At 45.3% G+C, this 24716-nt stretch overlaps 2 protein-coding genes across 2 annotated transcripts; both read left to right on the forward strand.

The window, feature by feature from the left end:
• Window positions 1-421: 421 nt before the first annotated feature.
• LOC131294086 (inactive histone-lysine N-methyltransferase 2E-like) lies at window positions 422-4077 on the forward strand. The gene is made up of 4 exons (XM_058322133.1): window positions 422-455; window positions 1755-2024; window positions 2105-3964; window positions 4031-4077. The coding sequence occupies exons 1-4, from the start codon at window positions 422-424 to the stop codon at window positions 4075-4077; spliced, it is 2211 nt and encodes a 736-aa protein (XP_058178116.1).
• A 2709-nt stretch (window positions 4078-6786) lies between these two features.
• On the forward strand, window positions 6787-22465 carry LOC131292226 (tight junction-associated protein 1). The gene is made up of 4 exons (XM_058320794.1): window positions 6787-6807; window positions 11868-12203; window positions 21882-21965; window positions 22259-22465. The coding sequence occupies exons 1-4, from the start codon at window positions 6787-6789 to the stop codon at window positions 22463-22465; spliced, it is 648 nt and encodes a 215-aa protein (XP_058176777.1).
• The last annotated feature ends 2251 nt before the right edge of the window (window positions 22466-24716 follow it).

The raw sequence follows: 24716 nt of genomic DNA on the forward strand, positions 1-24716 counted from the left end.
ATCTGTTGGTGTGTAATTTTTAATCCGGTGAATATTTGCCTGTGGACCATCTTGTGTTGTGCAAACTCTCTTTTCATCGCGACACAGCGTGAACATATTCTGTGGCATAATTTGTGAAACACAAACACAAAAGCTTGCTCTCGAGGAGAAGAGGAAAAACAGTGCATCCGTGTGTTGGTGGTTCAGGAAGCGGAATCACAAGTTCCTGCACAAGAACACAGAAACGATTCGTGCGGTGACAGTGAATTAAAATATTTTACCACAAAAGTGTGAAAAAAGCCGAACCAAGAGGGAAAATTAATTTGCACGTGTTAACGCCCCATTCCGATCCGTTGGCCCAGAACGGCCCGTAACGAGAAACGCAAACGACGAGACACAGAAGAAAAAATAACCAGCGACCGAAACTAACGTGGCGGAAAACATGAAGTCATTTTGGGTTTTCCTACTGCTAGCAGGTAAGACAAAACGTTCCCAGACTGTGGTAGTGGGAGCTCGGATGAGGATGTACTCGGATGTCCTGTTCCTGGGTAAAGCAATTTAAAACATACAGACGCGCTAGTTTGTATATTGTCACACTTCCACTTTGGCGATGCAGACTGACGTTGGAGAGCTCATTATTTGCGATTGTTTCATTTAATTCCTTAGTCAACCGCCATGCATCACAATCCGTCTGGATCTGCATTCCAGCTCGTAAAACAGCATATTTTATTAAATCTCTATACAGGATAACGTACAGAACGATGCAGACGTGCGGAAGAGAATTAAAAAAGGAACGGCAGATTGTATTCTTCCATTCTTTTCCATAGTAAATGTTTTCAAAAGTACTCTTAGACGTAAATTGAACCACATGAAACAGAACTTATAAAAATAAATTTGAAGAAAGGATGAACATCCTTGAAAATGTGGACAATTCCTTTCATAATCAACAGCACTCTTTTGGTTTGTATTACATTTGAATGCAAACACTCGTAGCAATTGAAAAATGCTGCTGTAGAAAATATTCCACAAACACTTCAATATTGCTACATTGAGAAGATGCACTTAAAGTGTTTCTAATTGTGCTCATATATCTGTTCTTCTTTGCGCTTATACACGTGAATCAAATGAAACTTATAAAATTTAAGACATTCAAATATTTTCTTTGGAGAAAAAGAGTAATTTTTCCACTAAGATATTGTTGTAGAGTATAAGCACGACTCTAGTGTTTATAACAAAAAATAATGTGTTTATGATTCAAGAAAATACAATACAATTTCAAGAAAAATATCTGAACTCAAGTGACCGGTTACTTCCAATCAATTGTAAATGCAAAAACGGTTGCCCCAGTTTGCTATCCTTTTTGGAAATTGATTTAATTTCGCTCATATGCCGAGACACGATCGATTCTGCGTGCGAGAGAAAGTGGCGTAATTATGTGCAAAAGCTTTCCATCAAACTGCCTTGGCACTGGCAGAGTGCTCTATCGAATGGAACTGTGTTCATCGGAAAAGAATCGCTTCACATCGCTTTTACTCGCCCAAAATAGTTCGTCTTTCTTTGCGTTGAGAAGCGGCAAATCATTTCGATTTCATCGATCTGCAGAGCGCAATTTTCGACATCGACGGCATGGTGGTGGTGAAAGTGGCGCGGTGTCCAATTTTCCTATTACGCTGCCGGACCGTCCTCCGGACCCGTCAGCATTAGGGGTGCTTTTCATCGGTGATAAAAGCCAGCCGCTTTTCAATCGACCATTTTTCTTTTCCCTTTTCGCTAAGCCGTGTCAGTGGTTCTGGCGGAAGAGAGGCAGAAGCCGAAGGTGGTTCACTCCGCGCCGGCGGCTTCAGTTGGGCCGCTGGGCGACAGTGTGGCCAGCCCGACGACCGTGACCGAGTACAAGAAGACCATCATCCGGAAGCCGAAGCGCTCGAACGGGGAAATTCCGCTGCTCATCATCCGGCCGGTGGAGAAGCGGCGCAAGGTGTACTTCAAGGAGCCGACGGTGAAAATTGCGTCCGGCGGTGTGGCCACGTATGGCACGTATCCTGGTACGTAAGCAATCGACTTCGGATTGCGGTGAGGGTGTTGATTGGTATGGCTGAGTCCTTACTTTCGCGTGCATTTTCAGAACTACATACGAGTGACGGGGAGATGTTCACCCTCGAGCACATGCTGCCCATCCTCAGCCTGGAGGGTATGCTGAAGGGTTTCCCCAAGCACGGTGCCCCGGTCAGCCACAACCACTTCGTGCCGTCGCCGCAGTTCAAGCCCTCCGACATCCATCATCTGCTGGCGCCACAGAAAACGAAGGAAGAGTACCACCACCAGCTGGCGTTTGGGAACGACAAGACGCCCTCCGCGCTGAAGCCCAGCCAGCTGCTGTCCGTCTCGCACAAGCCGTCGGAAGCGATCCCGGCCCAGGCGCTCCCATCGCCGCCCCCGCCCAACTACGTACCGGCCGTAAATTCCGAAGTCCAACTACTGAAACTTGGTCAACCACAACCTTCCTTCTCATCCCTGGTTTCACCGCAGGACAAGCCGGCCTTCGTCAAGCCGGAGCAGCTGCCGGCGAGCTTCAACTTCAAGGTGCAGCAGCAGGAGGAGGTCAGCCACTACAAGGTGAACGCGATCCCACTGTCGAAGCCATCGCCGGGCGACCATCACCATCACCACTACCAGGCTCACCATCATTTCCCGTCCGGTGGAGCAACCAGCTACGTCGGCAGTCAGGCCGAGGCGTCCAAGTTCAGCAAACCGCAAGCCGCCCCGGCGGCCTTCCACCATGTGCAGTCGCCGGTGGGCGAACACCAGTGGCACGAGGTGCCCAAGAAGCTACCCCAAGTGTCCGTGTCGACCAACTACTACAACCCGAAGACGATCAATGCCGAGCAGGAGCATGCTCAGAAGCCTTTCGCTAACCAGGCGACACCATCATCTACGCCGACCGTTCAGACGCACCTGAGCTACTACTTCCCCAAGGAAGAGTCCGCTCCACAATCGCACCAGGTCCAGCACTCGCCAACCTCCCATGGCGGACATCCACATCAGGCGACCTCGTACAGCAACGTGCAGGCTGGAGGAACCACTGGTGAGCAGATCGAATATGTCGTCCAAAAGGCTCCGTCCGTGGTGGACTCACCGGCCGAAAAGCCACTCCACAAGACGTACAGCTCGCACATCAAGCAGAAGTACCAGAAGCAGCACCACCACCAGCAACCGCACGTGTTCATCCAGAAGTACTTTGAATTCCCGTCTTCGAAGAACCACCAGAAGAACGTGGTAACCGAGTATCATGGAACAGGGCACAACGATACCACGGGTGATCACCCGCATACCTTACCGGAACCTCAGGCTTACGCAGCCCCACAGTATCTACCTCTGCCACAACCCCAAGCGCTCCAGCAGCCTCAGCAACACGCGGTACCGACGGTGTCGGGTCCTACGGCTCAAACGCTCCACCAAGCGACTGGCCACCAGCACAACGTTCCCCAGTACCATGTAATGCAGCCGCATCATCACCATAACCATCACCATCACCATCCGGGTGCCCAGAGCTACTGGAAGTTTGGACGTCGCAACCAGGACATTGTGAAGCCCGTCGTAGAGAACGTGCACGAGCAGGAACCAGCGCCGGATAGCCAGCATGCCGCGTCCGGAGCAGTGATCCGTCAAGTGAAGCACACAACCGTGCTAGCCACGAGTGTCACCACCGAGACTCCAGTCCCAACGAAGGACTCCAAGGATGCGACGACAGCTCAGGACCGCATCGACGAACCGGTAGGAACGCATCAGCAGACGGCAAACTCTACGGCCAGCACGCCGAACTCCGGTCCGACCAGAACTCCGAAGCAGATTCAGAACAGCTGCGAACGACGCTGCATCCAGAACACGGTGGCAGTCCAAACCAACGAGCCGGTTTGCGGAACCGACGGCGTTACGTACTCCAATCGGGGAAAACTTCGCTGCGCCAGAACCTGCGGAAAAGATGGTACGTCCACGAGAATAACCGCGCACGATCGATCGTTTGAGAAATCCATTTCCTTTTTCTCCACAGATCTTGAAATCCGAGCTTACGGCAAGTGCACACCCGGAAAGGCGTAATTACCGTTTTCGGCCCTTTTTCAGTCCAGCCCAAAACAAACCGCGACGACCTCCGCTCCCCCCGTAACGTGCGGTGGTATCATTTCCGCTTTCACCCATCACACTTGGTTCCACCGATTTTGGTTACCTGATCGGAAATTGTGTAGAAAATTATTATCCGAAATCATTAGACGGTAAGGCGCAGACGGTTTTCCCCGGCGGTGGAAAAACAAAAGCTTCGGTTCGGCCCGATTTCCAACGCTCATCACCGGTCGGTTTGATCGGCTGGAAAAAAAACAATCTTGCGGTCGTTCCGGAGGGAAGGAGAGTTATGCTTTTCTTTCCTTCTTTCTACCTCCCTGTTATGGTCTGATCTCTCTCCTCCTTTTTTCCTTCTACGCTGGCTCATCTTTCCATTGCTCATCCTTCATCTTTCACCTGTAAATCGATCGTGGATCGAGGCAGACCACCTCCCACCATTCGGTCCGCAGCATCCGTAGGTCAAGTAGCGTTAAGTGAACTATTTATTTATTTCTTCGTAAGCTGCACACTTCGCCGTCCGAGCAGGCGGTGGAACGTACTGCCGTGTTGTTGTTACCATTGTTGTGGTTTAGTTTTGTTTTTACTCAACGGCCGACGTCGAATCGACTACTCGAGCACATTCACCTACTCTGCACACACGCCTAGCTGATAAGTTTATTTTAGCAAATACCTCTGGAAAAAAAGACACCTTCCTTCGCCCAGCGTGAAAGGAGATGAAACTAAAGATATACGAAATAAATGGTGATGATAATTTATTTGACGGCGGCAGAAAATTGTATTGGTAGTAGAAAGAAATGTTCTAAACAACGTAAGGCAGTTCAACCGCTTTATAAAGTGTAGCAGCAAACGTTCGTGCCATTTTTAAACCTCAATTGTTATCAAATGTCCGATCTTGTTGGATGATTATTAGATTAATTTCGGATGATTTTATTAAAAATTTATTTTTCTTCCCAACACGGTCAGTTGATAAAATTATTTTAAAAACAACCTGAAATAATTCGAGAAATATTTTAAATCTGCAGTAATTTGAAGGAGGTAGCGACATCTGTAGGATCATTCACGCAACTCTAATTCCGTTATCCAAACCTTGATCTTATTAACCTTGTTCGAAAGCCGACTATTGATTGATCGTTGAACCTATAGTCGATGAATTTTCTTAAACATTACGAAAGATGGAAAAATCGTACTTTGGACAAAGTGCAAAAGCATTGTGTTAAAAAGACCTTTCATTTGAGGTGTCATATGTCCAACCTCAAAAAAGATATTAACGAATTGCACCAAGGATTGAAAAAGCCAAAAATCTCTCTCTCTCTCTCTTCTGTTGGCTCTATCTTTCAAATAATTTTGTAATAAATAAACTAAATTGTTGGTCTTAAAAACCTTTTTAATTGGTTAATAGAAGCTTCTAACACGATATTCGTAAATTTGTTATTTCAGCATTAAACCTCTATCCCGCACAGTTTTCTTTTCAAAAACTAAGATCTTCTTAGTAAAGAAGTAAATCTCGTTCAAACGATGTTGTTAGGCTTGAAGAACGTTAATTACGTTATAAGGAAATTATTTTACAATGATGATTTGGCAGTGAAGGGTGCTCACGGTTGTTTTGTTGTCATTTATTTTCATTTCTTTAAATTTTATTTCGGTATCCACCTTGACAACTGATTTCTAGAACGGATTTTCAAATATATTTGTTCGCTCAAAAGAATCCGTTTGATGAACGGTGGAGAACGAGATTTGTTGAGTAGAAACTTTCTACACTAGAACATTTAGTGCTTTTCAGGGAGAGTAGAAATGGGAATCTCTTTCGCGCAAAATGTTACAATTTCTCTCCCTATCGCACCAGCATGGTGCACTATGGGAAGGAAGTATGTTATAAGTGCTTTAAATTACAATCTTTTCAATCCGAAATGGCATGTAAAACATTAGATACGTATATGAAATGAGCAGCAATGGAAAACATGGATATCGCCACTTTTGAATTTTATTTTCATTTAATATAATGTATTCCACTATTAAAGTGTCCCAATTTTGTCCACTCCTCACTAAATGGTTTGGCTCAATGTGACGATTTCAGCATGGCCTCCGCTCCGAACGATGCTCCATAATCAGTGTTTTCCTTACGCTAGCAAACACCGAGAGAGAGTGAGAGAGAAAAGGGTATGCCGTGTGCGCGCTGATGTCTCTCACGGTCGCGGAAAATCCTGCCAGCGAGAACCACTGTTTTCCATCGTCGTCATTCGTCGGTCGGTCGGTCGGTCGCTTGTTTTGCTGCCCGGAAGCTGCACAGCGAACGCGAGTGAAGTACAAATTTCAACCAGGAAATATTATTTACAACGGTGGCCCCAGCAAAGTGTGCTTGTGCGGGCAAACAAGGTGGCTCGCGGAGAAGCCTTTCGTCAACAGTTGAAATAAGAGCCAATGCAAAAACATACACACTCGCAGCGTAGATAAAAATACGAAAATCAAGTGCACATTGCGCAAAAGATCGCCCGTGACGCGGCGGGGTGTTCCGACGGTCAGTGTCTCCGCCGTGGCTGGTGAACGCGGGGGGGAAATCGTTGCCATTTTCCACCCCTGTGATGCAAGAAAAGTGTGTTCGATAGGTGTGCAGCACGCAACAGCAGCAGCAGCAGCAGAAGAAGCAGCAGTGCGAAGAAAAGCCGACAGGAAGAAAGCAAATCCTGCAAAATGTCGTCCACGAGCGAGCAGGTATTGCGCATCCCGTCGGTGGGGGAAAAAAAATATACGCCCCGTGCTAGAATCAAGGAAAAACCTTCCACCGTCAAGTCGTTCCTGTTTCCGTGTGTCCTTTTGACTTCCCGTCTGATTTTCCGATTCGACGACCATAATGAAGAGGGCGCTCGTGTCTTGTGCGTGTGTTGGATGTGCATGTGTGACCAGTGGGTGTGTGTGTGTATGTTGGTTTTTGTGTGTGCGTGTATGTGTGTTGATTTTTTATCCATGCAGTTGTAGTAGTGTGTGTTGCAACGCAGTCCGCAGTAATAAAACGTGAATTTTCGTCCTTCGTGTAAAAATGTAAATAAAAACTTGTCCGAACCGAATGAGTTCTACGTATTTCGAGAAGAAAAATTGTGGACGGTGTGGAAAAACTGCTCTGACGCCCATCAAACGTGTCCCCAACAGTGTGTGCTTGTGAAAGTGAGGTGCACATCAAAACAAAATCCCGAACCTCACCGCCCAGCGCTCATAGAAATCATCGAAAATGAACAAGGATATCTGTTGATTGAAAACGAGCCAATGTGTTGTGCCATTGCTGTCACACAAGATACCTCCTGCACCGGTGTATTGGTGCGATGTGTCCCTCCAGATTCGAATGACTAATCCATTGGACTCTCCTCCCCGTCGCTGCCGTACCAACCCCCATTTTCCGGAGCCCTATTTTGCTCGTGTGCAGGAAACACCCAGCAGCGATAGCAACAACCCCTACCTCGAAACGATACAAAGTTTCGCAGCGAGCTATCGCTGGCCGATTTAAAGCCGGAGGGTTACCATAAATATTCTCCTCCCCTCAGATCCTCCCCACCCACACCAGTTTGACCCGGCGTTGCAGTTCGAAACCGACACCCCACCCTGCGAACCGTTCCAGGTGACCGCGGAATTTCGCCCGACAGGTTCTTTGTTCGTATATCGTATATGAATTTATCGGTGTCACAGGCGTGGAAGGACGTCCGAGACGAGTTGGCCGAAGAGTGGGCTACAGATCGTTGTCTTCGATTTCACAATACCACAAAGGGCAGAAAAATCGTCTAATCGATTCGAAAAACTACTCAAACAAGAAGGCTTTGGTGGAAAGCCTTCCATCATAATCCTTTAATGGAACGTACTAGTTTGCAAACCCCTTTTCTCCTACGGTAACGACGTACCATTTTCCGATGGTCATTGACACCGCAAAAGTGAACGTTTAAAATGGAGAACACTAACTTTACAGAACACAAAACTCCCCCGTTCGTTTTCGTTTGCATTCGTGACGTAAACCATTGTTGATGATTGGTTGTTCGCCCGAGCGAAAATAGGATAGAAAGTTTTCCCGTTGCGGTGATGTGATTACGTTAATGCACGTTCGCAAATGCAATTTCTGTAGTTTTCTCCCCGCGAGTCCTGCGTGTTTGGGGGAAAACGGTACGGGAACGCGAACACCAGCACTCAATTTCCTCCGATGCACGATGTTCGATTGCAGGTTCCGGTGCATTGGTGCATTGCACTAACACACCTGCATCATACGGTTTCCATGGTCGACGCTCGCTGTCGTCATCGTTTGGCAATGACGTAGCAGGTTCCGGATACAGTGTACACCCCCGCCCTCCTAAGGGCCCCCCCGTCCGACTTGGGCACGTTAGCTTTATTTTTTAATTAATTCTTGTCTCCTGCTGGCGCCCTGCTAGCGAATAGCTTAATTGGTTGTCAGCGGGATTGCAAGGCCGAAGCCGAAGGACACAGGGAGATGGAACCTTCCAGGAGGCTGGCTGGCAACAGGTCGTCCGTCATGGCGTGTTAGATGCAGCCTACCTTTTGGCGATGCTGCCGTGAAGCTGGTGCTGAGGGGGGAATTCAATTACTCCCTGTAATTATTTCACCACACAAACGTAAACTGTTACGGGACATTTCAGCATCCATTTACGATGATTGGATTCTCCCCCGGACGGTGTACTAAATGTTGTTGGTTTCGATTTTTCGGAGATTGGTTTTTCGAGTCGATTAACTTGAACATTTATTTGGCACGTATTCAATTCACCGTGTTGGATTCATCGATTATTATTTGCCGGTAAGGAACAGCATCGTATAGTCTAAAGTTATTCTAGTGTCTGTACTTTCTGAAACAAACAGCCAGAACAGCAAGTCCAAGGTTCATCACTCCACACTGCTTTCGTCAGAGCCAAACACATCAAATTGTTTCAACAACAGCAATCTAAAACAGGAACTAGAAGTCCTATCGCGGCTTGTGGTGATTATTTTACCGACGGCTGCCGATAGTGCACGACCTCCAGCTTAACCTCGCGGCCGGTCTGAGGTTTGGTTACAATCGATCGTACGATGGGTACTACTTTCCAAAAAAAAGCCGGCCCAACCACAAATTCCACTCCGTTAAGCATCATCTCAGACCTCGGGGCGGTTGGAGCTGCCGTTCGATGCTGCGGCTTGGAACTATCTCTCGAAACAACGCCACCGGAACGCGGGCGCCAAACTCGGTCTCATCCCACTCGCCGGATTGCCGACTCTTATCAGCGGTAACATTGAAACACACAAAACCACAAACACACACACACACACACACACGCACACGTGCGACAATCTTCCCAGTCTCCGGAGAATGGCGCGAAGATTGGCGACCGCAGTTGCCACACGCCGTCTTTTGTCTATCGGGACGATGATGGAGTGTCGTGTCTCTTTCATTCGCGTTCGGGTGTGGATTCTACGGAACCGCCAAGACAAGATTACGACCACGGCTGTGGGCCATCGTTGGCAACTATCTCCGGCGCCGCCGAGTGGGAGAATTGAGCAGAAAAGCGTTTTGACGCTAGATTAAACTGTAATAAATAAAATTTAAAGCCGGCGACATGGTTTTCACCGCGCCACCAGTGCCAAGGCGAGGCTTAATAGCGTTGCCGAGACCTTTTACTTTACTTGGCCGAACTTGGCAGGGTAGGGTAATGGGGGGTACAGATGTGTCGTACCTTGTTTTAGAAAATTAAAATCAAATAATTCTCGGCTAATTGTATATATTCAAAAGTTACGCACTACAACAGGGATTGGAGGTGATCTCGTTTAATTTTGAAACACTAAATATCGAACAGGATAAAATTTTTAAAAAAATTAACGCTTCCTAAATAAATTTTATAGCAATCTTTAAACGATATTGAACAAAAAATATTAAGCTGTGACTATTGTACAAAGAATGAGTTAGTCTCAGCCTTACCTCACAAGGCCTCTCTCCGGAGAGAGTTTGGGTGACCGAAAGACGGTATATTATAGATCGGTGGTCAGCCGTTCGTAATACCGGGGGGTGCCAGACTCGAGATTCGATCCCACACCTGTGGTGTGGTGTTTCCTCGCGCTACCGCTGCGCCATGGGCACATCTACATTCTAGGGTTTACCTTTTTCTCGAACTAACAGAATGTAACGAAATTGGAAGTTTAAATTTTTACTAATTCCAAATAAATATTCTCCATTTAAAGGAATCTGAAGGCAACAAACAAAGAATATAAGATAAGGTTTTTTGTTAACGTTATAAAATCATAATGATAAAACTCATTCAAACGTTTGGAAAAGTGTAATTAAAACCACGAAATGAAGAATTTAGATTACACTCAACCTTTGCAAAAAGACAGAAGAATCTCTCTTTAAACGAAGTGAACTGTGAAGAAAGGCATTTCACAATCGGAACCTTTCATTGGATATGGCTGATGTAAATGGAAACACACTATCGGTACGTGCCCCAGCCGGGCATCGAAGTGTTTTACACTCGTGAAACTTTCATTAATCCCGGGTTTAATCTTCATCCCCCCCTATTGCAAACGCTAACGCGGTGGCTACAGATTCGCGCTTCTGGTTGCACAATAACACACCACGTAATCCGCAATATGGAATGTGTCTGCGGCTGGATTTAATGGCCGATCGCAACCAACCAAAATCCAGCCCCGCTTTTCCGGCCGGGAAAGCCCTTTCGCAACGGATAAAAACCCGGCAAACGGCAGACACGTCCACGGTGCTGTGTGTTGAAGCCGTTTCCATTACAATTTGTGACTTTCGAGTGATTATGTTTGTCCGTGCGATGTTTTCTTTTGCTCCCATTGTTGTTATGTTTTCCCCTTCGGGAAAAAAGTGTATCAGTCAAAGGGCATCAAAGGGGTCAAAGGCGGCGCGGGTTGGTTTGAAGCGTGCACCGAAAGGGATATATACAGAACAAAGCGACGAAAGGAACACTGCGCGGCGAAGGACTGACTTTTTCGCTGCCTATTTGCTCTCATTTGTGGTTCGCTCGAGCCGTGGGACTGTTCCGGCATTTCGTGTTCCACAACGCAGAGCAAAAGACGCTGCTCACCAACAATGGCCGCCGGGGCACCGTATGCACATCGCCCGTAACATAGTGCTTCCTCGTGCTTTACATGGTCCATTGGGGATTCGAGAGTTGTGTCATTTTTCTGACTCCACCTTTTCTTTTTTTGTTTTCGTCCTCTCTACTGTTGTGGTATCATTTATGGATGGAAAAATCAGTATTCGGGTAGCCTTCACTCCTGCAACTCCGGCTGACGTAGCTTTGTTATCGTTTTGTATGCTCCATCTGAAGCTGGAATCGTGAAAAAATCTTCCTCCTCGAGAGACCGACAACGTCGACAATCATACGTAAACCACAGCTATGCATAAACAGAAAAAAAACTCTTACACACACAACCCATTTGGTAGCAAGATGGTCGATGCAGAGGCACTCCTCGAACCGCAAACCGTTAGAGTGTTGGAGTGGAATGACAAAGCTGACATTCCGAAAGTCTCTTTTTGCAAGTCCTTCCATTTACCTTTGGCTGCGGCGTTTTTCCACCCGAGCGATGAGTTTTTCCGCCCTTTGTACCTGTAATTCAGCCGAATGATTTCAACTTTTTACATCGTAAAATAAAACCAGAACCCTTCACTCCCATAAAACGTCACACTGGTGGAGTTGGGGGGGAACAAAACAAATCCCGCAAATCGTGCCCAGGACCGAAGGTACTGACGCATTTTCCATCCTCCTTCGTTCCCGGACGAATCTCGGCAGAACTGCGAGGTGCAGCTGGCGGCCGAAATCGAGGTGCTGAAGGGCGCCCTGGCGGACAAACACTCGCAGCTGCTGGCGATGGAGAGCGCCTGCCTGCAGGAGAGCGACCGGCAGGTCGAGCTCGAGGACAGCATCATCGCGTGGCAGGACAAGTACGAGCGGCTGTACGAGTCGCACAAGCGCGTCCAGAAGCTGAACCAGAACCTCGAGGACAAGCTGCTGAAGCTGGTTGACCGGAATTCGGGTGAGCGGGCGCAGCTGACCAGCGACGTGGCCACGCTCAGCGTCCGGTTGGCCCAGGCGAACTACAACATCCAGAGCCTGAAGCGGGAAATCGTAAGTATACGACAATCACTTATTTTTTTATCTTTCAGTATCAAAACTTAAACGATGGGAGCAATGTTTTTGTATGCCTTCGATATATGTATGCCTTCGATATAGATTTATTTTAATTCGATTTTCTCGATGGAGGCGCCCAGTTTCTGATAAAAGTCCGCCCAAGTCCGCCATGAGTGTTTTATTCCGATGGATGGTTCAATGTTGACCACGAAAAAACACCACAAAAGCATTTGTTCCAAATTTTAAACTATTTTTTCCGTGTCGAGGTCATCGATTTTATCCCTGCCGTTCCTCAACCCGTGCCCCCTGTCCGGCCCGCTGCGGACATGATTCGATTACCAATGTTGTCCACGTCCGTGGCACGGCTTTTGCCTCGAGGCTCATCGTTCGAGAGCCGGACAGGCTGGTTGGCTCGTAGTAGTGAGCCTCTGGCGACGTTCGGACCGACTTTCGCATCCCGCCTCACAATCGAGCCAATTATCGCTGAACTTAGACAACGGCTCCGGCTCGGAACGATCGCTCGATGACTCATTGCGGGGAGCACGGGGATGAACGAAAGACCATGGCAAACATACCGCCATGCGAAACATGGCAAACATACCGAGTGGTTGACCCGATTTTCAATTGTGTGCTGAAGTGACATTCATCGGATAACATAATCGAGCACATTGCGAGCGGGTTGGGAAAATCGAATGCACATTAAGTTTTCCCGGTGATGTCATTGCGCTTCGTTTTCGAATGCTGGACCGACGAACTATATTGTATTATCTTTCATCTGTGTGTGTGAATATTGATTGAGACCACAACGAATAAAACAAACTTATGCTAGCCACACTTTTAACTCATCGTTTTTATTCAAAATCAAACCACAGGGAAATCGAATGAAACACATTTTTAAAATGCTGTTTAGAACGTTCTATTCGGAAAATCTATTTTTATTGACCATCAACCCCTGGCGCAGTTCAACCTGTTGCTCGGATAAGTGTTTCGCTCCATATTTCCCGCTCGATTGCGTCTTTAAAACAGCGTTCGTAATGAATCATATTTTCAGCCTTTTTGAAAAAGGGTCATCCAATGTATTTGTGTGGCTGTGTGGATAAGCACCCTTTCAAGGATACTTCCAATATAAACTGGATACCGTTGAATAGATCCTCCCCGCATCATCCAGGAGGTATCGTCCATTTTCCCTCGTTCGCTCCGATTTGTTCGATCATCGCCCTTTCCACAGATTCCCCCTGAGAACCCAATTGGATTGGGCCCGGTTTTCCCGGTTCGTCGAGCCGTCGTGGATGAATGATGGCCTGTGGTGGCGGTTACCGGGCGGTTGGGGGACTGTGTGGAAACTGTACCAAAATAGAACCGCTCGCAGGGTTGCGGTTAGCCATCCGTAGATCATTGCTTGGCACAACAACGACAAAAAAGAGGAGGGGACGCTTATCTTCGGGGTTTTCCAAAGCCCGGTTTTCGAGCTTGGGCTGAGTGACAGCACACTAAATTGATTTATAGGAAGTATTCGGCTTGGAGACGTGAAAACGGTGACACCTAACTGCGGGAGGAAGTTTGGAAAGTAGGATGATCGAACGAAGGTTTAAAGCAGCAATTAAATTATAGACGTTAATACGTTAGAAAGGATGGTTTTTCCTATCCAATAAACGTGGTTAACTTTTTGGGGTACTTGATCCTAAAAGAGTATTAACGGAAAGTTTGTTGTTTTGAATGTTTTAACGGAATGGAACATCTAAAACAATTAATGTTAAGATCTACTACATATTTTAGCTTTTTTTATGTATGGAGTTCTATGTACACTAAAAATTCGACCAATACTGAACCGTCGCTTCTGAAACTTTTCACACATTAAGTTTAAGTACTGCAGATGTTGTTGAAGGTTTGTTTCTTATCTCAGTGGAAGAACGCAACGAACAATTTTCATGAACTGTTGTTCAAACCCTATCGAAAACACCCTTGGGGTTCCACAAGGAAGTGTTCTTGGTCCAGTGTTGTTTATTATGTATATAAACGACATGAAAAAGGTTTTACAGTCATGTGAAATCAATCTTTTTGCGGACGATACAGTCTTGTTTGTCTCGCGGAAAGATTTAAAACAGACCAAGGAGCTTTTGAATGTCGATTTAGATGCCTTAGATCAGGGATGTCAAACATACGGCCCGCGGGCCACATCTGGCCCGCAAGAACATCGGATCCGGCCCGCGGCCCCTTTGAAGCAATACATCGAAAGTTTGGATCTTTGAGTATTAGCTTTGGTTTGAATAGCAAAATGTTTTTTTGTTGAATCGAATGAATTGCAAGAGAACTGAATGAACTTCAATTTAAACCATTTCTATAAGAAAGTGACATACAACTTTGATCCACATTACGCCGATATATCGCAGTTGACAAGAGCAAAGATTTCGCACAGACTTTCGAGACAAGCGAATAAATAGTGTTTATACAAAACAAACATCATGAACTACAAGAGCATTCTGAATAAAATAACAGATATGGAGCAATAAGTTAGCTGTAGTAATAACGCTCATTTACTTTTTTTTAATCTTTACCAAAATGCACAATGGTGTTAAAGAAAATTTATCTTTTACTGAAAGTTGTAAATTTTATAAGAAGTAATATAATATTTACAAAAATTTGAAGGTGTTAAATTTTGACTTTTGGATTGAAAAAAATTGACTGTTTGGAACAAACCACACTGATAGATGACTTTTGGATTGAAAAAAATTGACTGTTTGGAACAAACCACACTGATAAGAACATATTTTCATCAATCCAAGTTTGGCCCGCAAACCTATTTTGGGGCGAAATGTGGCCCACGAGGTCAAACGAGTTTGACACCACTGCCTTAGATGGTTGGTTAAAATACAAGAAATTGGCCTTAAACATCAAGAAGACCAAATTCATGGTATTGTCTTCGAGACAAATTACTGACCAATCAGCTATTGTCATCAATCAGGAACCAATCGACAGAGTCTCCCAGATAAAATATCTGGGAGTTATATTAGACGAAAAACTGTCTTTTGGGCCTCATATTGACAATGTCACCTCAAAAGTGGCAAAAAAGTGTGGTGTGATTAGTAGATTGGGCAACAATCTGAATTTTTTCGGAAAAGTTCAGCTCTACAAATCGTTAATAGCACCGCACTTTGATTTCTGTGCATCAATTTTATTTCTCGGCAATCAAACACAGTTACAGAGACTGCAGAGGTTGCAAAACAGAGTCATGCGAATGATTTTGTGTTGCGGCTGGTATACTCCTTCGGTTGTTATGCTCGACGTCTTACAGTGGATGTCGGTCAAGCAGCGGATAGTGTTCCAAACTGCAGTCTTTGTGTACAAAATTTTGAAAGGCCTGGTACCAACGTATTTGGGGGAAAGGATAGTGGTTGGGTCTGACGTGCATCGGTATAACACTCGTAGTGCCGGTGAGCCGAGACTTCCCAGCTATCTGTCCGGAAAGGCCCGAAATTCGTTGTTTTTTAAAGGAGTACAATGGTACAACAGGATGCCGAGAGAGATTAAACAAGCGCGAAATCTAAGGGAGTTCAAACGCCTTTGCGCCGTATACGTGAAGCAGGTGGTCTGACGCTGTGCTTGTAATGTATTTAGTAAATGTTGTAGTTTTTGAGCCCCGTAGTATTGCATTTGTCAACACGGTCTTTGACTATGGTGATGATGAGTAAAAAAATGAACAGGGACTTTTTATTTTTATTATTTAATTTAACTTAATAGAATGAATGAGTCTACATAGTTTTGAGACACGCGCGCGTAAATGAGGACAATTGGTGGACATGGCTGTACGAAAAGAACTAGTAGTATCTACACATCTCGCTGTAGTTGGGTCCCTTTCTGTTCTTGATAGTGGCACCACATTATCAACCAATGGTAATTGGCGGTGTGAACTACAAACAGAGCAGAAATACCCTTTTACACTCCGGAAGGTGGTGCCTCGTTACCTTGGGGGACTCGGCGATTTGCCTTTTGAGGTGATTGCTCGGGACCGTTGTATGCAAGGAACAAGAACAGGTCCCTTAAGTAGTACTGGTGTGTTTCACCACAACCATTGATAGCTGGCGGTGTTAACCAAATCTGTGCGAAAATACCTGCCCTACTCCGGAAAGTGGTCCCCTTTTGCTAGTTGGGAAATCTAAGATGTACCTCTTTGTGCAATTGATGGCGACCGTTGTATGAATGGAGCAGAGATGGATGCGATTGTTATGGAGAGTAATGCCCCAATGCCCCCTCTCGTTTGATGATTAATATTCAATATCGCAAGATACTTTCGTCCCTCTCAAACCTATGTAGGGGTAAGCGGTGGGACTCATCATCATTTCATCATCATCATTTTGATCACAATTTTGTAATAAAATCATCTAAATTTTACAATTTAAACTCAGTTTTACTAACACAGACACAACAAGCATGTAAACAAATGTCAAAGTGTATCCAACATAGTTTTTTTTTGTTTTATGTGGCACGACATCCCCTAGTGGGACAAGGCCTCTCTCCGAAGAGAGTTTGTGTGACCGAAAGACGGTATATTATAGATCGGTGGTCAGCCGTTCGTAATACCGGGGGGTGCCAGACTCGAGATTCGATCCCACACCTGTGGTGTGGTGTTTCCTCGCGCTACCGCTGCGCCATGGGCACCCCCCATCCAACATAGTTACCCTAAGGTTTATACATCAAGGGGAATTTGATGAAATATCAAACATTTTAAATATGTCGTTATTGTAACTATTAAATTCAAACATATCTTTCAAGTATTAGTCAAAACCATAATACTTTTCTCAATCTCTTCGTCATCGAGCAACGCCGGGGCGTCAAGCTAGTACTAAATATTCCTCACCAACGGTCGGCTCAACAATATAAAAGAATCAACTAGCTTGCAACAACCATTTTTATTATTGTCTTGAGATACGTGTCCAAGGCTCCTGTCACTTACCACAGAATCGTCCCAATAATCTGCTGAGTCCGTTGAAGCAGAATAAGTGTCCCCGGTGTGCGCTCTTTTGCTTCACTGGTCCGAAAAATTGGGACTATCTAGAAAGAGCCAAGTGCAAAAATAAAAAAAAAAACAATCCACCAAATCACCATCCTTTTGCTGGGGGAAACAAAACGGTCACCGAATGGGTGATGTTGACGAACGTGCCGAATTGTAACCGGTGGTTGTTATTTACGCCAAAGGTGGGCCGATATCGGTAATCCGGCATATTCCAACGGTCTGCCTCGATCCGCCAGGCGGTAACGTGTTCCCAAGGGCGGAAGATAGTGACGACGGTAACGAGCAAACTGTCATTCGGTTGAATGGTGCAAAAATATGCGACATTTCGTACGCGACTGCCAAGTGACGACGCTCGCCGGCCCCAAGTAACGAAGCTTTGCTCGCAAGTTCGCTAGCAGACGGGTCAAAAAGCACACCAGTGGAAAACAATTTCCGGCTGGGATGTGCTTTTTATTTATTTCCTCCCATTCGAACGCCTGTCAGGGACGTGATTTTACAGTCGCAATTTTTTTACATTTTTGTTTTTCACCGGGAAACCATCATTTTCCCTCAGACATGTCGCCTTTTGCAAGTCTCGCATAAACCTGGAGTTCTACTTTTTTCCCTACGAAACACAATGGGAATGAAAGCATGCGAGGAAAGATCATGACAAGTTCAAAAACCAAGGCAAACAGATGTTCCGTTTTGTAAAACCTCTGAAAGTCTCGTCCGGAAAACCGATGAGTCACAGTTGAAATCCTCTTGACCTAGATATCAGATTTTCCACCGAAAACCATATCTGAACACTTCTGGCTGTAATGTGCTGAGAACACGAAACGATGTGGCCAATTGAAACGAATTCGGAAACATGTACGCAGACGAGCTGCTTCAACAACACGAACAATGTTATAAGGATCTTGGTTCAAGTGACAGTTTTTTATCGAGCTTGTGATATAAGTTTTAGCTCTGATAAAGAAAGTGGTTTCCCGATTAGTTTGCGATAGAATCAGGAGTAATTTTTAATGATAAATGTGCCCTACATGTTGCTGAGTTGAAATCAAACAAATCAATTCAAAAGGGAGCCCTCCAACAAGAACAGAAAGTTGATCTAAATTGATAGAACCTACCGGATCATTTTGGAAAAGAAGCCCAATTTTAATACCTTTCTGTGAATTCCACGTGAAAATTCTACCAACACCTGCAAAGTAAGCATTCTTTTAAAGAAGTTGCTGTTCTGCTTATTTTTCCTATTTTCCCACCCTCGTTAAACGAAACCTTTAACATCGGGGTCGAGCGAAAGTCGCGCCCAACAATAACGGGGAAGAAATATGCCGAAACCCCACACTTCTCGCGGGAGGAAGTGAAGTGATAATCCTTCGTCCTCCCCCGGGATGGGGCGGACGTCCTTCTTTATTCGGGAGCGTCGGAAAGGAAAAAGGTCAGGTCATGCGGTGATCGGTTTCCGTGTTTACGAATATTTGGCCAACCGAGCGAGTATCATTTTCCCCGCGACCGCTTCTTGTTGCACCGATTATCGGAATGGGGAGTGTACGTGGCGGAGTGGCGCGTGAACAGAAGGGCACCAGCCAAAGGATGGAACGGTTTATTTGATAACCGACCACTCGATGGATTACGTTTCTTTTCTTCACTCCACCACACCCCCCCTTTCGGCCGCATTGTATTGTAATCCCCTGGGGATGTTGGTAACCGTGCGTGAAAAAACTTCTTCAGCGAGTTCTTGTGGAGATTTTTCCACCAGAACGCTGGATCAAACCCACCCTCACCTGTTCTGGTCGTTGGGCGATGGATTGGGCGGTAAATTGCTGGAACGTTTCTTGTGCGCCGGAATCCAAAGATGGGGCGGTTTCAAAGAAAAGTCCCGGCTCGCAGGGTATCTCTTCCAACGCGAAGAAGGTATGTGAATAATGGATAGGATAAACCCTTCCAGTGACATTCTCTCTCTCTCTCTCTCTCTCTGTTTCTCTCTGTCTTATGAAATTGAGTTCGTTCGTGGGCCTTTCCTTCCCCGTCCTGTCGAATGGAGTAATAAAGGATGTCGCTTCGTCAGCCTGCGTAACTGGGTGTCTTATTTCTGTTATTAAGGACACTCCGGGTCCTTTCAGTCGAACAACATCTTTTTACATTTGCTTATTTTGTTTCGCCTTACATTTTTCCAGCAACGAGGCGGAGAAAAAAAAACAGTTTCTCTCAAAATGAATGTCACTGATTCCTCGGCGGTAAGTGTGGAGAAATCCCACCCAGACCAGCACCCCCTTCACAATGACCTGCGGGAATGGTGGAAAATTGTTTCCTACATAATTAACCGACGAAACACGGGAAGCGAGCAGTGCGATAGTGTGAGTGCAAAAGAGATTAGATTTAAGGCTGTAATGAACGGCTTAAAACGACGGCACGGCCCGTGCGGCTGATGGAAATTAAAGAAGTGCCTGTCAAGATGAAATGATTATGCTGATTGCCGCGAAGAGCTCGCCGAGAAGTGGCGAGACACGTGTCAAGGACGACGAATTTGCCAACTGCCAGCACACTGTCAGCAATTCAAATGAGTTCACCAGGGTTACGGTGACGAGAGCGTACTAACCTAAAGTTTATAAATTGTTAAAGGATGCCATTCCACCGGAGAAGAAATAAACAGTTGAAGTGTTGTTGAGCTTGGCTTGTTCTGAAAAATGATATTGTTTACTCCCGTTTTTGTATCTGCGAGATATTCTTAGGGCTATTCCGAACTATTTCTTCAAAATTTTCGTTGCAAAAATGAATACAAACACACTCAACACTCATCGTTCGCGGCGAACGCATACATCATACTCCAAACTCGAGTAATCCTCCAGCATCGGTCGTTAGCGGGCCGTAATTGAACTCGGACAAATATACCACTGATGAATCTCATCACTCATGCCACCAAACTACCGTCTAGAACCACCAGATCCACGAAACGTAATTTCATATCCTTGCCGGCGGTGCAACCTCTCCTTAGAGCCGGCGGAAAACGCAGTCCCCGGTGGCCACCCGGAACCATTTGCCGTGCGGAGCGTAACGGCGTGTGTACATAATTAAATTTTTCCATTCTTCACGGGATTGCTGCTCCGGGGCGGAAAACGTCCTTTCCGGCAGCGATATTGCAGCATTTTTTCTCGAGACTGTGCCGGGGAAAGAAATATTCCCATTAATCTTCTTCCATCATTGAACGCATGGTTGGAAAAGTGCGAACAAGTAACCCCGGGATGGAGGAAAATACTACTTCAACCATCCGGCTGCGTACGCATCGGACGCAGAAAAGTATGTTTGAGGATATTGTTTTGGAAGTGTGGGCGCTCCTGCGCGTGCATTACGTTGAAGTTGGTGCCTTTCTGCTTCTTTACTTCCCCTCGACAAGTGCTGGTTTTTCCGATACTGAACGAATTCTTGTGTGCGACCCCATTCTGACTCACCCACTTTTGCAGGACGTTAGTGTGAAATAAAAAAAAATGTGTACACATTCAACGCTATTGCTGAGCAACCATTGACTCACACAGGACGCGGGGCATCGACCTTTACAAGGGGGAAAACACGTTCATGACCTGGAATCTAATAAAAGGATCATCATCCATGGATCTCGTTTTAAAATATTTTGCTCAACAAAAACATCCTTCAAGTATACTATGAACGATATTTCATTTGCTTTACTGTGTGCCATAATTGGAACTGGTTTTTAAAAATTCAACGTTATTTTTCTATTAAAACTTTTTGTTCATATTTGTATGTATTGTTTTTGTTTATAGTTTATTGATGTTAATTTATTATTCATTTTCTTTTTTTTCGTATTTTCATATTTTCCTGGAAATTTCAAATAGTCAATTTTAGTCATGTTTAACTGTACTACCAAATTGTACTTTCGATTATATATTCAAGTGAAAAGAATGGTTTTGAATGCCATTTTTAAGAAATGAACACCCTCGAACGTTGGTTAATGAGCATTCACTAGATCATTGCAGCAACCCGACGTATTTTTTATTCATCTCTAATTTTCTCGCAGGAATCAGGAAGAAAAATCCATCTTCCTAACATTACGCACTGCTTCCGAGGCGCGCGGCGGTAGTGATTGGCGGCCGGGAAATAAATTAGAGACGATGATGGAGTAACCTATGGGGTGGTGGAATAAAAGAAAAGGCCAAAGGGACCCTGACGTTAACGATCCCGGCTCCGCGGGGTCATGGAACGCCGTCCAGCACATGGAGAAAAAAACGGGGCGCTTCCTCGAAATGGATCAATCTTTTACTACTTTCGCAGCACTTTTCCTACTCAGACGCGCGATGCTGCCGTTGATGGATTTCGTTGATGGCGAACATCCGCCATCCCGCGCTGTCCCACCCTTGCCCAAAGTGCACCCGGAAATGGTTCCTTGTGGTTGATTGAGCACGGTGGCAGGGGGCCGGAACAAGCCCGCAAGGCTTTTTTACGCCGACGTAAAGATTTTTGCTTTCGGTTTGGTTCTTCAAACCGCCAAGGGATATATTATGACCGCGAGGCAGCGCAATGAGCGAACGAACGATCCTTCCACCGAACCGTTCGCAATTTAGCTAACACAAGTGAAGTGTGGAGTGGTCGATTTGAGAGTTTACACTTGGCCACTTTTTGTTTGTGCCCGTGCTTTTAACCACCACTTCCTCTTATCTACTTTCTTGCAGGAACGCTACAAGACCGACATCAGCGTCGCCATACAGCTGCTGCAGTGCAAACCGGACAGCTTCGTCTCGCCAAAACTTTCCTCGGTAAGTGAACAGCTCGGGTCGGCAAGTTTCTGCATTCACGACCATCACTCATTCATTCATTCCTCCGTCAGCGAGCTTCAAATGGGACACATTTGAAGGAAATAGAACGAAAAGTTGGTCCCGGAGACGGACCGGAATGAATAAGTTCACATTGAGGTTGAAAAATTGTTTGTCAACTGTTGGATAGCGTGCTTTTGAAAAATGTTATTAGATACTTTTACGATAGCGTACACATTGTAATTCGCTCATCGTCGCTCGCTTTTGCACTCCTTTTCTTACATTTTTAATTTCAGCTTCCGATCGAGATCCAGTCGAAGGTTGCCACCTACATGCGCCTCGACACGAACTCCCACTCGGACTCGGAGGGCAGCACGAGCGGGGTCGGTATGGCCACCACCAGCTCCTACCACGTCCTGCCCGCCTCCGACAGTCCGCCCACCATCTGCCCCTTCCCCCCGACCGCCATGGTCTATTCCATGCGGGGACTCGGTAAGTGTTAGTACACGAAGAGTGTAGCCGCTGCATAGTTTGTTGCCTGCGCAAGTAGACCCCGACCGTTGTGCTCTCCCTTCCTGCTGCTGCGGCCCTTTGCCTTTGCCCTGCCATTGCCTGCATGCCGTACGATGGCTGTAAATATGCTTGACGAACCTCTGGCGTACAGCGACCTCCGTCATCAGCACCGAGTAGTGTTAGACACGTCCAGCCCTCTGCACAAACACACACACACACAAACTCTTCGTTTATTATATGTCCTTCCAAACACTTCACTACACCCTTCTTCGTTCGTATCCTTATTTCGTTCGGTTTAGTTGATCTACTCGGCGGCCATACACTTATTCTCCCAAACCAATTTAAAGAGATAATAAATTGGATTTCTTCGCAATTTATTTTCCACTAGCTCGCGACACTTTTTCCCCACGACCTCTTCTCTTATCCATTTTGCTTTTTTTCCTCCACACTTTTTTTCCTCTCCAAACACCCTGACACCCACTGGTTAGTGAACTGACCCGTACTTATGCTAAAGCATTCAGCTTCATTAATTTCCATTATCTTGCAACCGCGTTTGCCAGCGTGCCTCTGACCAGTATTTACTTTTCCGATTGTTACACTTGCTCCCCTTTTCCAAGCCACCGGGTGCTGAAAATCAGTGCAGTTTTTCCAAAAAAAAAAGAACTACCCTTTTTTCGTTTTTCCTAGAAACAATTATCCCAAGATCCCTTATCGTCGCTAGGTTTCAGCGTAGTCATTATGAAAACTTTCCATTCATTACCTTCCGTCCGGTCCCATGCTTTGCGTTAATTAGAGCGTTGCATTTTCCCTTCGGTGAAATAAGTTTTTCCTTCCTCCTGTGTGTGTGTTTTGATTTTTTCTTTTGCTTTTTGTCCCTTCTCGCCACACCGAAACGACATATTCCAGGATGCGGCACAAAGTTCCTGCACCTCCCGAAGAAGCTTTCATGTTTCCCTTTAACGTAACGCCCTTTTCAGTTCGTAATGCACGGCCACGGCTGTCACTGCACAATACCTGGTCTAAATTCTCCTTTCCCAAGCCTCCTTGTTCGTATTTGCACGTGAAGGTAGCACAAACGAAGAGCGGGTACGCTAGAATCCATGTTGGCACGCGCTTCCAGGATGAAAATTATGCACAAAGTACACTTTCTTCACATCTTTAGTTCGTAGTACCACCTAGCACGTAGTTAGTTGTAGAAGGTTAAAAGTATGTTTAGTATGTAAGGATCCGTTAGTGGCGTAAGTAGAATTAGTTTTGTTTACCGTAATCGGGTCGCTGTACCAGTAGAAAATTACATTTTGCTGTCTTTTCCGTGGTTTGCTCGTGGTAGAACAACTTTCTTTTATTGCATATTCGTTTAATCAATGGCACCGACTATGGACTAATAAAAAACTTCGCTAACTGTATTAATGAATTAATCTGGGTTACAGATGCAAAACTTTCAAGAATCTTTTTTTAATGGTCCAAAAACGATGGTCATGCTTTCTTCTTCAGTTTGTCAACCAAATTAAAGCTTTCAAAGAAACTCTTGCATTGAAATGTTTTACTTTTTCAAAGAACAACACAACTATTCTCGAGTGTATTATCAAACGTCCAACCGTGGAAAGCTTACCATTACTGGAGGCAAAGTACCTCGGTAAATGGGGAAAAATAGTTTCGTTCTAAAATCCATTCTTGAATGTTGGTTCAGTTGATGCAAATTTTTCGAATGTTCCTTGGAAAAGCATTTTAATTTGTTCCCTCAAATTTAAAACAAAAATTTAAAAAGCTCTTTTCCATTTTGTATCTTAAAAAGTGTTTCTGATATCTTTGTGTTTGTCAAACCTACTTGGAAGGGAGACATATTAGAGCTTTTCATTTTGTAAAAACGTTCGAACGAAATTTATATTTCATCTTTTCCACGAAAGGGATTGTGTAACCCTTTTGTTGGCCAAGATTTCACTAGAAATACTATAAAAAGTTTTCATTTGAAGTACATTTACAGATTTGCAAAATGCAAATAATTTCATATGATTTCGTCTGTACTCTCCACCGATTCGTCCTGTTATACAAGTTTTCTGTTTTGTACGATTATCACGGATTTAAAATGGTGCTACTATCCATTATTTACAAACCTGACAAACATGCTACCGGTTCAGAACTTTAGCATCCCGTTGTTTCGCTACACGGCACGGTCAGAGAGCACAAAAAGCACGCCGGGCAAAGGGATTACGGCTAATGGTTTCCCGGAACGATGATGAT

This window comes from Anopheles ziemanni, chromosome 2, assembly GCF_943734765.1.
Source record: "Anopheles ziemanni chromosome 2, idAnoZiCoDA_A2_x.2, whole genome shotgun sequence".
Lineage (NCBI taxonomy): Eukaryota > Metazoa > Arthropoda > Insecta > Diptera > Culicidae > Anopheles > Anopheles ziemanni.